Source organism: Tupaia chinensis, unplaced genomic scaffold (assembly GCF_000334495.1).
Source record: "Tupaia chinensis unplaced genomic scaffold, TupChi_1.0 Scaffold144016_1, whole genome shotgun sequence".
In the NCBI taxonomy this organism is placed as follows: domain Eukaryota; kingdom Metazoa; phylum Chordata; class Mammalia; order Scandentia; family Tupaiidae; genus Tupaia; species Tupaia belangeri.
Genome location: NW_006203868.1, coordinates 1,590,211 through 1,602,233, shown reverse-complemented (window position 1 = coordinate 1,602,233; position 12,023 = coordinate 1,590,211). Strand labels below are relative to the sequence as shown.

General features: G+C 38.5%; 1 protein-coding gene across 1 annotated transcript in view; it reads right to left on the bottom strand.

Annotated features, from left to right (window-relative positions):
- Positions 1-421: 421 nt before the first annotated feature.
- Positions 422-12,023, bottom strand: part of DNTTIP2 (deoxynucleotidyltransferase terminal interacting protein 2) — a 14,580-nt gene continuing 2,978 nt past the window's right edge. The window contains exons 2-7 of the mRNA XM_006165738.3: positions 10,191-11,806; positions 8,238-8,376; positions 5,970-6,065; positions 3,789-3,953; positions 2,220-2,329; positions 422-695 (exon numbers count right to left, since the gene is read on the bottom strand). Of these exons, the coding sequence (XP_006165800.1) occupies positions 602-695; positions 2,220-2,329; positions 3,789-3,953; positions 5,970-6,065; positions 8,238-8,376; positions 10,191-11,806 (2,220 nt within the window). The 3' untranslated portion in view covers positions 422-601. The remainder of the gene's footprint in view (positions 696-2,219; positions 2,330-3,788; positions 3,954-5,969; positions 6,066-8,237; positions 8,377-10,190; positions 11,807-12,023) is intronic.

The window sequence follows — 12,023 nt, the reverse complement described above, 5'->3', positions numbered from 1 at the left end:
GATATACATTTTTTAAAGTTCTTATGAACAGGTTAGTAAACTTCCTAAATATCTTTTAAGTAAATTTATCTAAATGACAGCAATGAAAACTTTACAGAATTGTTAATTCTCTTAAAACAGTTGAGGTTCTTCTTTTTCCCTTCAAAGAGTTGAAGCCAAGATCACACATTTATTATTTTTTTGGAGGTTTTTGTATAGGGCGCGTGTGCTTGCCAGAAAGACAGAGAGACAGAGACAGAAAGTGAGAAATCCCCCCCCTCAGGGGGAAAGCCATGCCGCAATCCCTTCTCCTCCATTCTCCTCTCGGGATCTTGGGCACACATGCACACGTGCCCAGTGTGAGGTTTAAGCCACCGGGTCTGGGACTCAAACCACAGTTGACTACATGGGAGTCCAGTGATATAGCCATTACACCAACTGGTAGTCCCACACATCTATTTTTATTCTAAAGGGCATGTAACTGACTCTCAAATCAACTTCTTCCAAACAGATATCCTATAAAAACAAGGCCAGTCTATATTAATTTTTGTGATGGTGTTAAGTTTTCAAAATAATTTTAGTAACCAGGATATATAAAATACTATGATTTGCTTGCTGAATCTTAATTGCGAAACTTCTTCTTTTTTCGGAATTTTTTTCCTGCTGCGTTTGCTGCTTTTTCAGCCATGATCTCTGCATACTTCCTTCGGTTGTATCTGAAAGGAAAACCAAACCTTTAGGTTCTAAAATACAACGCATCAGACATAGGAGAGGGGCTTCTAAATGTCAATTTTTTTGAACTTTTCTATCCATTAATCACGTATGTACTAAGTTGCCTTTATATGTCAGGAATCATACTAAGAGTTGGGGATAGAAGTAGACAAGACAGTTATAGTCTCTGCCCTCAGAGAGTTTGGAATCTAATGTGGAAAATGGAAACTATAGAAAGAAGACTTAAAATTTTCAGCCACTAAAGACCCATGTACTATAAATATATCTACCTATCGGGTGATATCAAATGCTGTGAACATTTTTGCGGGATAAACATGCACACACACATCAAAAAGAGTTTCAGTAAAAACCAAATGTTTACACTTACCTTTTAACACATAGTATGATATATATTTCTCATAATTTCAAATTATATAAGTGCATGATTTTCAAAATATGGATGAAACCCTTTTAAGAGGTCCATTAGTTAGAAATAATTTTCACCAGAATACTAAGATATTAATTGCCTCCTTCACCCTCATCTTCTCATGAAGGTACAATGGAATTTTTCCAGAGGCTACAATGTATGGTATTTGCAGAAGTGATATAAGGCTCTTTCCTGTTATTTTTCAAATTTTTCTTGGGCCAGCAGGTGGCATGGTGGTTAAGGTGCTGGATCTCACATGGCCAACTGCATTCAAGTTCCACACTCGATGGCTTGTTTTTCTCACTTTCCCTCTCTCTGTCCCTCTCTGGTCAAATTAAAATAAAGTTAAAATAATTATTTTAAAAACAAATTAGAAAAAAAATCATGCCTGCATGTACGCGTGCAAACTCAAAATCCCAGGAGGAGAATGGAGAAGGGATTAGTGCGGCCATACCCTCTGTGAGGAGGAGGGGGACCCCCCCCAAAGGGTCTGGTCATGCAGCCATTCCTTTCTTCCAGTCCTCCAGTCCACTGGACGTCAGATACTTTTGTGCATGAGGTGGGCATGTTTCAGGTTGACTGGGAATTTAAACTGTGGGCTCTAGCTTCTCTTTTTTTTTTAAGTGTGTTTTTTGTTTGTTTTTGCCATAGGGTGCAGGGGCTCACTGGAGAGAGAGAGGGAAAATGAGAAATCACACCCTGGGTCGAGAGCCACACTGCAATCCCTTTTCTTGGGATTCTGGGAATGCATGCAAACCTGCCCGGTGTGTTTCAAGCTGCCAGGTCTGAGACTCAAATTGTAGTTGGCCATGTGGGAGTCCAGCATCTTAACTGCCATGCCACCTACTGTTCCTGGATCTGGCATTTTTTGAGCAATGCATTATTTCTGTGCCATGGAGCCAACCCAAAGGCTGTGTTTAATTAAGCTAGACATTAAATTACTTTTGTTTTGATGTTTCATGGAAATATATATTCATGATAATATGTAATGGGTTACAAATTTTTAAATAAATATATTTAAGTTATTTGAAATTTTATAAACATATTTTTTTAAAGAAAAGCATATACATTATCAAATGAAATGAAATATAAATTTCTTTACCTTCTGAACTCGGAATCAGCCAGCAGTTCTTCCACAATAGTTCTTTTCCTTTGCTTCTTGGGAACTCGTGAATGGTAGAAGTCAGCTGGGTTATCAACAATGGTTCCAATCTATGAACAATTGATTGAAATGAGACATGAAATACCTGAATGCCAAATTGCTTTAACATTTCAGTACACCCCTAACAAAGTATACTACAGAAAGGAATGGAAATCAGAAGCATATGTTATGCCATATTAAAGATAGTTTTACAAATTTATAAGCAAAAAAATAGTCACCTATTCAGTCAGTATGCCAGTGGTACTAATGAAAGTTCATCAGAGTTTACAGTAGATGCAAAACTCTTAATTTAGTGCTAAAGAGTACTAAGCATGATAAATACTGTAATGAAAGGAAAAAGTAGAATAGATAATAAACTTTTTTGGTTTAATTTTCCAATACAATGAAAACAGACACACAAATTCTACTATGTAACTATCTGATCTCTCCTGTTATCATAAATGCTGCCAACTTAGAACCTACTTAGGGCACTCTGCGTTTGTCCACACATTCAAATGGTTAACATTTACAGTGTGTCTACTCTGTGCCAGGACTATGCTAGATTGTCAGGGAACAGACGAAAAACATCTGGCCCCTGCCAGTAAGGAGCCAGTCTTAAGAAAGAGCCACAGGTGGGTAAATAAAAAATTAAAAATATATGATTTGTAATGAACAAAACACTATGGACACTCTAAAGGCCAAATGACCAATTCTATTTAATAGAGGTAAGTAAGGTTTGACAAAAAATTACATTTTGGCTTGGATTTGTATGGGCAAAATTTCACCAAGCAAATCCAAAGTCAAAGAATGCAAAGACTGGTTTCACAAGACTGAGTAGCTGAGTGTGGTGGAACTTAAGAGGGCCACATGACAAAAGAAGGGGTAGTGGACTGGTTTGGGTAGATTATGAAGGGACAAATTAAGGGGTATAGACTCTATAGGTCATAAAAAATCACAGGAGGTTTCTGTGCAGAGGTATAACAAGAACAGATTTTTTAAAAAAAGAATACATAACTGGCTACAATACATAATGGACAAAGAGAGGGCAGACCTCAAGGCATAGAATATTATAGTCATCCAAATGAGTGCCAAAAAGTAGTCAAGAACAACGAAATAACTTGAAGATAAATAACTGGTCTTTCACCTGAAAAGTTTGGAAATCAATACTTTTCAGAATTTGCCTGAGAATGCTCCTCTACCTTAAAGGAAGGGACTGTTATAAATGATCCCTTTCCCTGCCCTCCACCCTACATGGACTCTTGCTCTTACACTACTATTCATAAATTGAACCATACAGGTTCAGTAAGTTTTAGAGAACTGACCTGAACACCATCTCACTTCTTAGGAACCCAGCTGGCAGCTGTCTGAATTTGATTCTGGCTATTATTAGATGACTTAAAGCAGATATACTCCTCATATTAGGCACATGCATTGTAGATATCCACCTATTTTAAGAGTAAACCTCACTATAGTGTTCCAAACTAAAATCCATAGAACATGATGTTTCACCACTATCTGTTTGCACCATACCTGGAAGTACTTGGGGAAGCCATCTCTATCATTTTTCTTATAAAACCTCTTTGGGTCCATGCTTGCTCTCATCTTCAGTGCTTTTAGATTCTTTTTCAGTTCATCTGTCAATTCTGGAGCTTTCATACCAAACCAGCCATCACCAGCTGTTTTTTGTCGCTCCTTCTGAAATTCAAAAATTCAGATTTCAAAGATAAACACTATAACTGCAGTAAGGTCAGAGTACACATTATAACTATAATATAAAATATTATATATACAAAGTATTTGTGAATTAAAAATAAACATTTTTTTGGTAATCTTGCTATAGGGTGGTGTGTACTTGCTGGAGAAAGAGAGACAGAGAGACAGAGAAAGTAAAAAAGCACTGCCCAGGGGAGACAGCAATCCCTTCTCCATTTTCCTCCCAGGGTTTTGAGCACACATGTACATGTGGCCATGTGTTTCTGAGCTGCTGGCTCCAGGTCTTGAACTGCTCTGTTGGCCATGTGAGATCCAGTTGCCTGATTCCACATCATCAACGAGCCCACTGTTACTTTCAAGAAAGCATTTATCTCCAGAAATGGATTTGAATCAAATCACAAAAAGTATCTGTGGTATATTAGGCACAGCATTAACAGTTTCACAAACTGGGACTCCTTAAACTCTATTTTACATCTCAGCAAGTATTGCTGACTATACTGGGACAAGAATACACGGCTTCAATTTTTATTGTGTAAATCAACCCATAGATAACATTTCCACTTCTGGAGTTATAAAACACTTTTATTCAGTCACCCTGGTATCTTGGAAAGCTACTCACTCCAACAGTCCAGAAATCTTAATTTCTAAAATAAAAATTAAAATAAGTTTAAAGTTGTTTAATTTTGTTGCTGTTATTATTATCTTGTTATAAGGTAGGTATGCTCACCAGAGAGAGAGAGAGACAAAGCGGGACAGAGAGAGTGAGAAAGCAAGCTGCCAGGTCCAGGACTCAAACCACGCTTGGCCATATGGGAGTCTAGCACATTAACCACCATGCCACCTACTGGCCCTAACACAGAAAGTTCTATTTTGAAAACTCCTAGGCAAATTATTTAATTTTGTTTAATTAATCCAAGAAATATTTATTGAGCTTACCATGTGCAGATACTCCGTATTAGTGACATTACTGGAGCACCATTCTCAACTTTGCTCCAAGCTCTCTTGATAAGCTTTTTAGTTGAAATGGCAGATGGAAACAATCCTCATTATTTTACTAAAGAAAATAGTTTCTAATCTCTCCCTGGACAGGCAAACCAAACAGACCAAATTTTTAGCTGGCTACATTAAGTTCCCTAGAATAGTATGTAACCGAGCTCCTCCACTTTAGAAAAGATACTTAGAAGCCAAGATACAGTGATCCTGTATACTGTCACTGTTTTTCGTCTTAAAAAAAAAAACTGCCAGAAGGTGCATGTGTTCGCACACAAGAGAGAGAAACCAAGAAAACATCCCCAATGAGGAATGGTCATGCCACAACCCTTTTTCCTTCATTTCTCCCTCTTTTTAGGATTCTGGGCACACACGATATATGCTCAGCATGTTTTGCAAGCCACCATTCCTGGGACTCAAAGCATATCAACCAGGTGAGATCCAGTTACCTTAACTGCCAGACTGTGGGCTGGTCCACTGTCACTTTGTTTAATTTTTTTTTTTTTTACAAAACTATACTACATGTACTACAGTGGCTGCAAAGATGTGAAAAACCCATGCAAAACATGTTTATGTAACCATATTTTATAGCCCTTAGATTGCTGTATTTTTTTAAATTTTAGTTTACTATAGGTCATGTGAGCTTGCCAGAGACAGAGAGAGACAGAAAGAGAGAAAGAGAAAGAGGGAAAGTGAGAAATCACCCTGGGGTGCGGTGGGATGGCCATGACACATAGCTCTTCTCCTCCACTTCTCTCAGGATTTCGGGTGTGTGCACACACACGTGCCTGGTATGTTTTTCAAGCTGTCGGGTCCAGGACTCGAACCACTCAGACGGCCATGTGGAATCCAACTGCCACCGGCTAGCCCAGTAATATTTTTCTTTGGTATTATACATATGATATAGATCAACAAGCAGAGATATACGTGTAATTTAGTTGTACAACCATGTTGTAGAACCTAAATACAAACTCATTTTAAGTATTCTAAATAAGCTATTGTACTTACTCTGCGTTTTTTCTGAAGTTGATGCTTTGATTCACTATATGGTGGGACACAGTAATTTTTTTCAAAATCAGGGGTAATGATGGCTTTCTGCAGAAGCTATAAAAATATAAAATTGGTTTTAAAATAATGTCAGAATGTTATATAATTTCTCCAGCATTTTAAACCTATATCAGTTTCTAAATTTTGGGTAGTTGTCTGCTAACCTTTCCCTAAATGACTTCTGCACATTTCATTCCCTACCTAGGACCATTAAATAGTCTCATAGAACTGTGTAATTAAAAGGAGCCTAATTATTATTTCCCCCAGTGCAAGATCCAAGTAAGACTGCTCTTTAGCCCTCACAGTGGTTCACAGGACTATAGCTCAAGCACTGATCTGGCAATGACATTTGAAATTATCAGTTCAGAAAGTCACCCAATTAGAGTTCAGGCCTATCACTCAGAAAAGACAGCATGAAATATATATTAACTGATGATTAAGAGCTTGCTGTGTGCTAATTACTAGGCTCTAAGAGAGTGGTTTTCTACTGGAAGCAATTGGCAGTATCTGGAGACATTTTTGGTGGTGTAGGGAGAGGGAGAATGGTACTAGCATCTAGCGTGTAGGAAACAGGGATACTGCTGGACATCCTAAAGTGCATTGGATATCCTCCCATAGCAAAGAATTATGCAGCCCAAACAGCATTACTGCTGAGACCAAGAAATCCTGTTTTAAGAACATGAGGTTCTAATACAACAAATTAAGGTACACCATATGATCAATAATTCAGGTCTACACTGGATGTAGCATGGATGAGGTGGGGGTAAAGACTGCAGGTCAAAAAATGTTTCCATAAGGCAGCAATCTATGTTACACTGGCCTGGGAAAGAGCAGTCTATGTTCAGGAACTGCAGTTATCTTTGGTGGCAAGAACACAGCAGGTGGAGAGTGGGGCTAGCAGTACAGAAGGCTCTGAGCACCCACTAAAGAATATAAGCAGGACAATACCAAGTCAATTTGTGTTTTTAGAAAGAAAAAAATCTAGCAGGAATATGGAGGGTGGCTTAAAGAACAAAGAAAATGGAGGCAAAGCTAATGAGGCTACATAGTAGTTTAGATGAAGAAAAAAAGGCCCACACTCGCCAGTGACAGTAGCTTAAGAGGAGGGAACAAAGAGGCATCATCCCCTAGGCTCAATGTCTGACTACAAAAGAGAGAGATTTTGGTGTTATTAACCAGGATAAAGGAGCAGCTGGTTCAAGCAGGGAACAGGAGAGGAATTATTAGTGAGGTCAAATGCCTTAGCACATCTAAATGAATAAATAGGCACCTGAATTGAAAGATCTAAAGTTAGAGAGACATGAAGGCTAGGAAATAGAGATTTGGAAAAAGCAATATAAGGTGTTGGCTAAAGGTTTTGGTATGGTTAACAGTAATTCCCTCTGAAATACATGTAAAATTTTGTCTAATAGGTACATGTGCATTTTTTTTTCCTGGTGGGAAAGGCAGGCACTCACACCTTTCAGATTCTCAACATAGTCCAGGCATTTAAGGACTGTAAGTATAGCAAAAGAGAAAACAAAACCCCTGGAATAATAATTGGTGGGTACAAAAATAGGTACATCAATCCTATATTAATTTGCCTTAAAGTGTCATCTTTTACAGCCAGCCCTCTTTTTTAAAAAGACATGATCAACTGCATAGTTCAAGTCCTGGACCCAGGTTTGAAAAATAATGCCAGGTATGTGTACATGCTGGCCCAAATACCGAGAGAAGAATATAAAAGGGACTGCAGTGTGGCCAGTGTCCCCTAAGGAGTGATTTCTCACTCTCCCTCTCTATCCAGCACATGTGCCCTACAGCAAACTTAAAAAAAAAAAAAAAAGATTGTTCTAGAGAAAAAGAAAAAAAGCAAGACATTAGGCCAATGTGGTTTCACTGCAAGAAAATTAAATATTTTACAAAAACTAGTCATTTTTAAAATTTGCTAGAGGGTGTGTACACATGGAGAGGGAGGGAGGGACAGACAGAGGGAATGAAAGCACCCATCCTCATGGGGGATGATCACAATATAATCCCTTCACCTGCATTTCTCCTTTAGGGATTTTAGGCACACACATAAGCAGCTGGCATGTTTTCCGTCGCCAGGTCCAGGACTCAGACTGCACAGCGGGCCATGTGAGATTCAGCTGCCTTAACCACTGTGCCACCAGCAGGCCCAAGCTAATCATTTCTAGAAGTGACTGGTTAGTTCTCTGAAAACCTAACAGCTCATTTCATGTAACTTACCGCATTTTTCCTTTTCTCCTTGATCTGTGTTAAGGTTCTCTTCTTAGACTGTAGTTTGTCTGCACTGAAATTAATATATAAACCACCCAACTGCTTGATACTCAGACCAGGGTCTATGCTGCTGCTTGTCAACTTCAGACTGAAAGAAAAGTCACCATTTACAAATCAGGTAATTATATCAAAATGGAACCAAATAAGACTGCATTTAAAATTATTCTACTTATTCTACTCTTCCTTTATATCATCAATAAGCCCCCCCAAGAATCTTATTATTCCAATGAAATTTCTAAAAAATTTTGAGTAAATATAATTTAAAAATCTAGTATAATCATTTTTAAAATGATTTTTGGAGAGATATCCAAATTAATTCCCCAGATTTTCTTTATGCCAATAGGTTTCATAAAGGTATTTTATAAACAGAAGAATTATAGGAAAGGGGAGGTGGGGATGCACCTTGTAATTCAGCCCATCTTGATATATAGGTAGTGATTTAATGAGTATGTATTCACATTTCTAAAACCAATGAAAAAGATCCTTCTATTCTGAACTTCTAAGTTATCAAATCTTAGAATGTTTTCCTGGGTGACAAAGGACATTTGGTAGTGTCTTTAAATCAGTAAGTATTAAAGACAATTAGAACATTGAGCATACATCCCACAGAAAATAAATCATACCACAGACCTACCAAATCAGAATCTTCTACAGTTGTGCCTGGGCTCCTATGATACTATGAAATGAGAATTTCTACTACATATTTATACACATATAAATTACCAAGAGTTCCTTTCATAAGCAATACACTTGGACTTATAATGAATGACATTCTTCCCTAATTAACCACATAAAATGAGTAGTTAGAGCATAATCAATCTCTGACAGTGGTTCTCGATCTGAACATATTCCTGAATTAATGTGGGAAGAAGCATGGCTTGTAAATAGTAAGCCTGTACCTAGCCTCAGAGACTGATTTAACTAGTTTACAGCGAAGACTGGGCATCTATTAATGCATAATTCCTTACAAGGCTGCCTATATTGCCATGGACACAAGGGCCTATGCCTAGGAAATACAAGTTTAAAATGAAAAGAGAAACCAAAAGATAGCCTCAAACATGAACATTTTTCAGGGTGATATTTTTCTTTCTTTTTTCAATTTCTTTACAATTAACATATAGAAAAGAGATTATTTTTCGGTTTTATATTGCTCTTAATAACTCGAAAAAAGGGATGATTTTTTTTTTTTAAAAGAGAGATTTTTGCTAATAGGGTGTGTGTGCTCGACAGACGGAAATTGAGAAACCACCCTCCGGGAGGATGGCCTCACTGCAAACCCTTATCCATGCTCCTCAGGATTTTGGGCATGCATGCCTGGCATGAGTTTCAAGCCGCTGCGTCTGGACTTGAACCATGGTCAACCATGTAGGTATCCAGCGCCTTACCACTACACCTGCTGGCCTATCATTTATTTTTATTAGGTTTTTGCCACAGGGCATGCATGCTCACCTGAGAGAGACAGAGACATGAGAAGGAAAGTGAAAAATTGCCCCCCAGGAGGCATGGCCATGCTGTATCCCCCTTTCCTCCATTTTCCTCTTGATATTTTGAGCATACGAGCACATGCACCTGATGTGATTTTCAACCATCAGGTCTGGGACTTGAACAGTAGTTGACCATGTGAAAGTCTAGCACCTTAACCATTACGCTACCTGATGGCCCCAGAGATGATTTCTAATTTATCACCAAAAGGATCACTTTTAACTAACATCAGTGGAAAAAATGAGACTAACAAAGGTACCTACAAAGATGAGGGTAGTGTTGAAGAGTCCTCCCATAAAGAACCCAAGGCAGTCATTTTCTCAATTCACATGCTTTCTAATATTTCATACTCTTATGGTGAATTAACCTCTTGAGATACATATCAAAACTGTCCTTTATAAAAACACAGATAAAACTTACAGTTTAGATTTTGTGTTATTTAGTAAGTCATCTTCATCATCACTAGTCTCATCTTTACTTCTGTCAAGGTCTGATGGTTCTTCACTTTTTTCATCCTCTTCCTCCTGTTCATTAGTGGCACTCTCACTTGCCTCTTCTTCCTCTTCCAAGTAAAAATTTTTATCAGAACTCAATCCAGGAGTTGTGTCAATTACAAACAATGCATTGTCATGTGACATATTTCCTGGGTGTCCACTTAAAGACTCCCTTTGGCCACTATCTTCAACAAAACACAAAGTGTCCTCTTCATCCTCACTGTGTTCAGATTGCTGGCTTTCATCACTGCTGAGAACTAATAAAACAGAATCATTCTTATCCTGACATGTGTTGATCTCAGACTTGTATAGTGTGGTAGCACACTCATCTACATTCCCTTCACTGTGGTCTTCGCTGAAACCGATAATTGTGGAGTCTTCATTATCATCATCATCACAATCACCAAACTTTGTCAAATCATTTTTTATAGTGTTCTTTCTCTCCTCATTCCATCTGTCCACTTCCACAACCGCAAATGTTTGAGCTAATGATTTCATTACAGCCTCACAGTTCAGATTTGAGGACTCTGATCTAGTTTCGTTCTTTTGGGGAGTTGAATACCTTTCAGAAGCTAACTGCTGATTGCTAGTGCCCTGAAGCTCAGAAAGACACTTCAACTGAGAACTTTCCTCATTAATTTCTTCTTCCTCATCTGTTACTCCATTGGCGTTTTCATCCAAAGTATGCTTTTTTATTTCTTTAAAAGATGCCACCTTGGTCTGTTTTTCCTCTCTTACATTAAAACATTGATGTTTTTGCATTGCTGGTATTTTTTCCAAATTTCTGTGGGAGGAATCACTATCGGTATCACAAATTTCATTATTATAAAAATCTGACTTATTTATCTGAGAAAGAGATTTTGCTTGTAAATCAGAAGTCTCTCTCGTGTTTGAATCCTCTGAACTTACAGTTGTATCCATGATATGCCTTTGATTTCTTGGTAAAATATTATCATCTTTCTTTTTGGTGTGTGCTTGTGATTTCCTTTGCATACTCCTGGTTCTTCTCCTAGCTGCGACAGCAGAAAATGAACTGTCTGAGCATGAGGACTCAGCATCAGAAACAGCTTCTGTATATGATTCTTGGCTTGGTTCTGTTAGAGATTTAGCCTTACTCCTTCTGGTTATTGTAGTTATTTCTGGGGAAGGCACAATTCTAGAAATACCTGAAACATGAGATTCTGCTTCAGAGACAACTTCTTCAGTATGAGACTCATTTATTGGGGTTATTTTCGGTTTTTTCCTAATTTTAGACATCGGGGTACATGCAATTAAGATCTGCCTTCTCCTTGTTACTCTGAAAATGGGATCCTGGGGCTCAGACACAGAAGAACAATTTGACTCCGCTTCAGAGGTCTCTCCATTAGTACATGATTCAGTCATCTCTGACAATGAGCCTGTAGTTCTGTTCTTGTTTCTGCTCTTAGGGACTCTAGGGATTGAACTTTGTTTCCCAGTTGTTTGTGGTTCAGCAACGGTTGGGTCATTAGACCCAGATTCCTTCTTGCTTTCTGGATGTGCTGGAACCCCTTTAGCAGTACTCTGCAAGTCAGAGAAAACACTGTAAGCAGATCGGGCTGGGATAAGGGCAGAGTGAATGAGGCACTGCTCACCCCAGGAGCAAAATTTAAGGCACTGAAAATTTGCATAAGATACATTTATTACAAAAAGACTCCAAACTAGGGGGGCCACGCGGCCGGGGCTCCCGCCCCCCAGCGCAGCCACTCGCCCGGGACCGGCCTGGCCCGCTGCCCCCCCC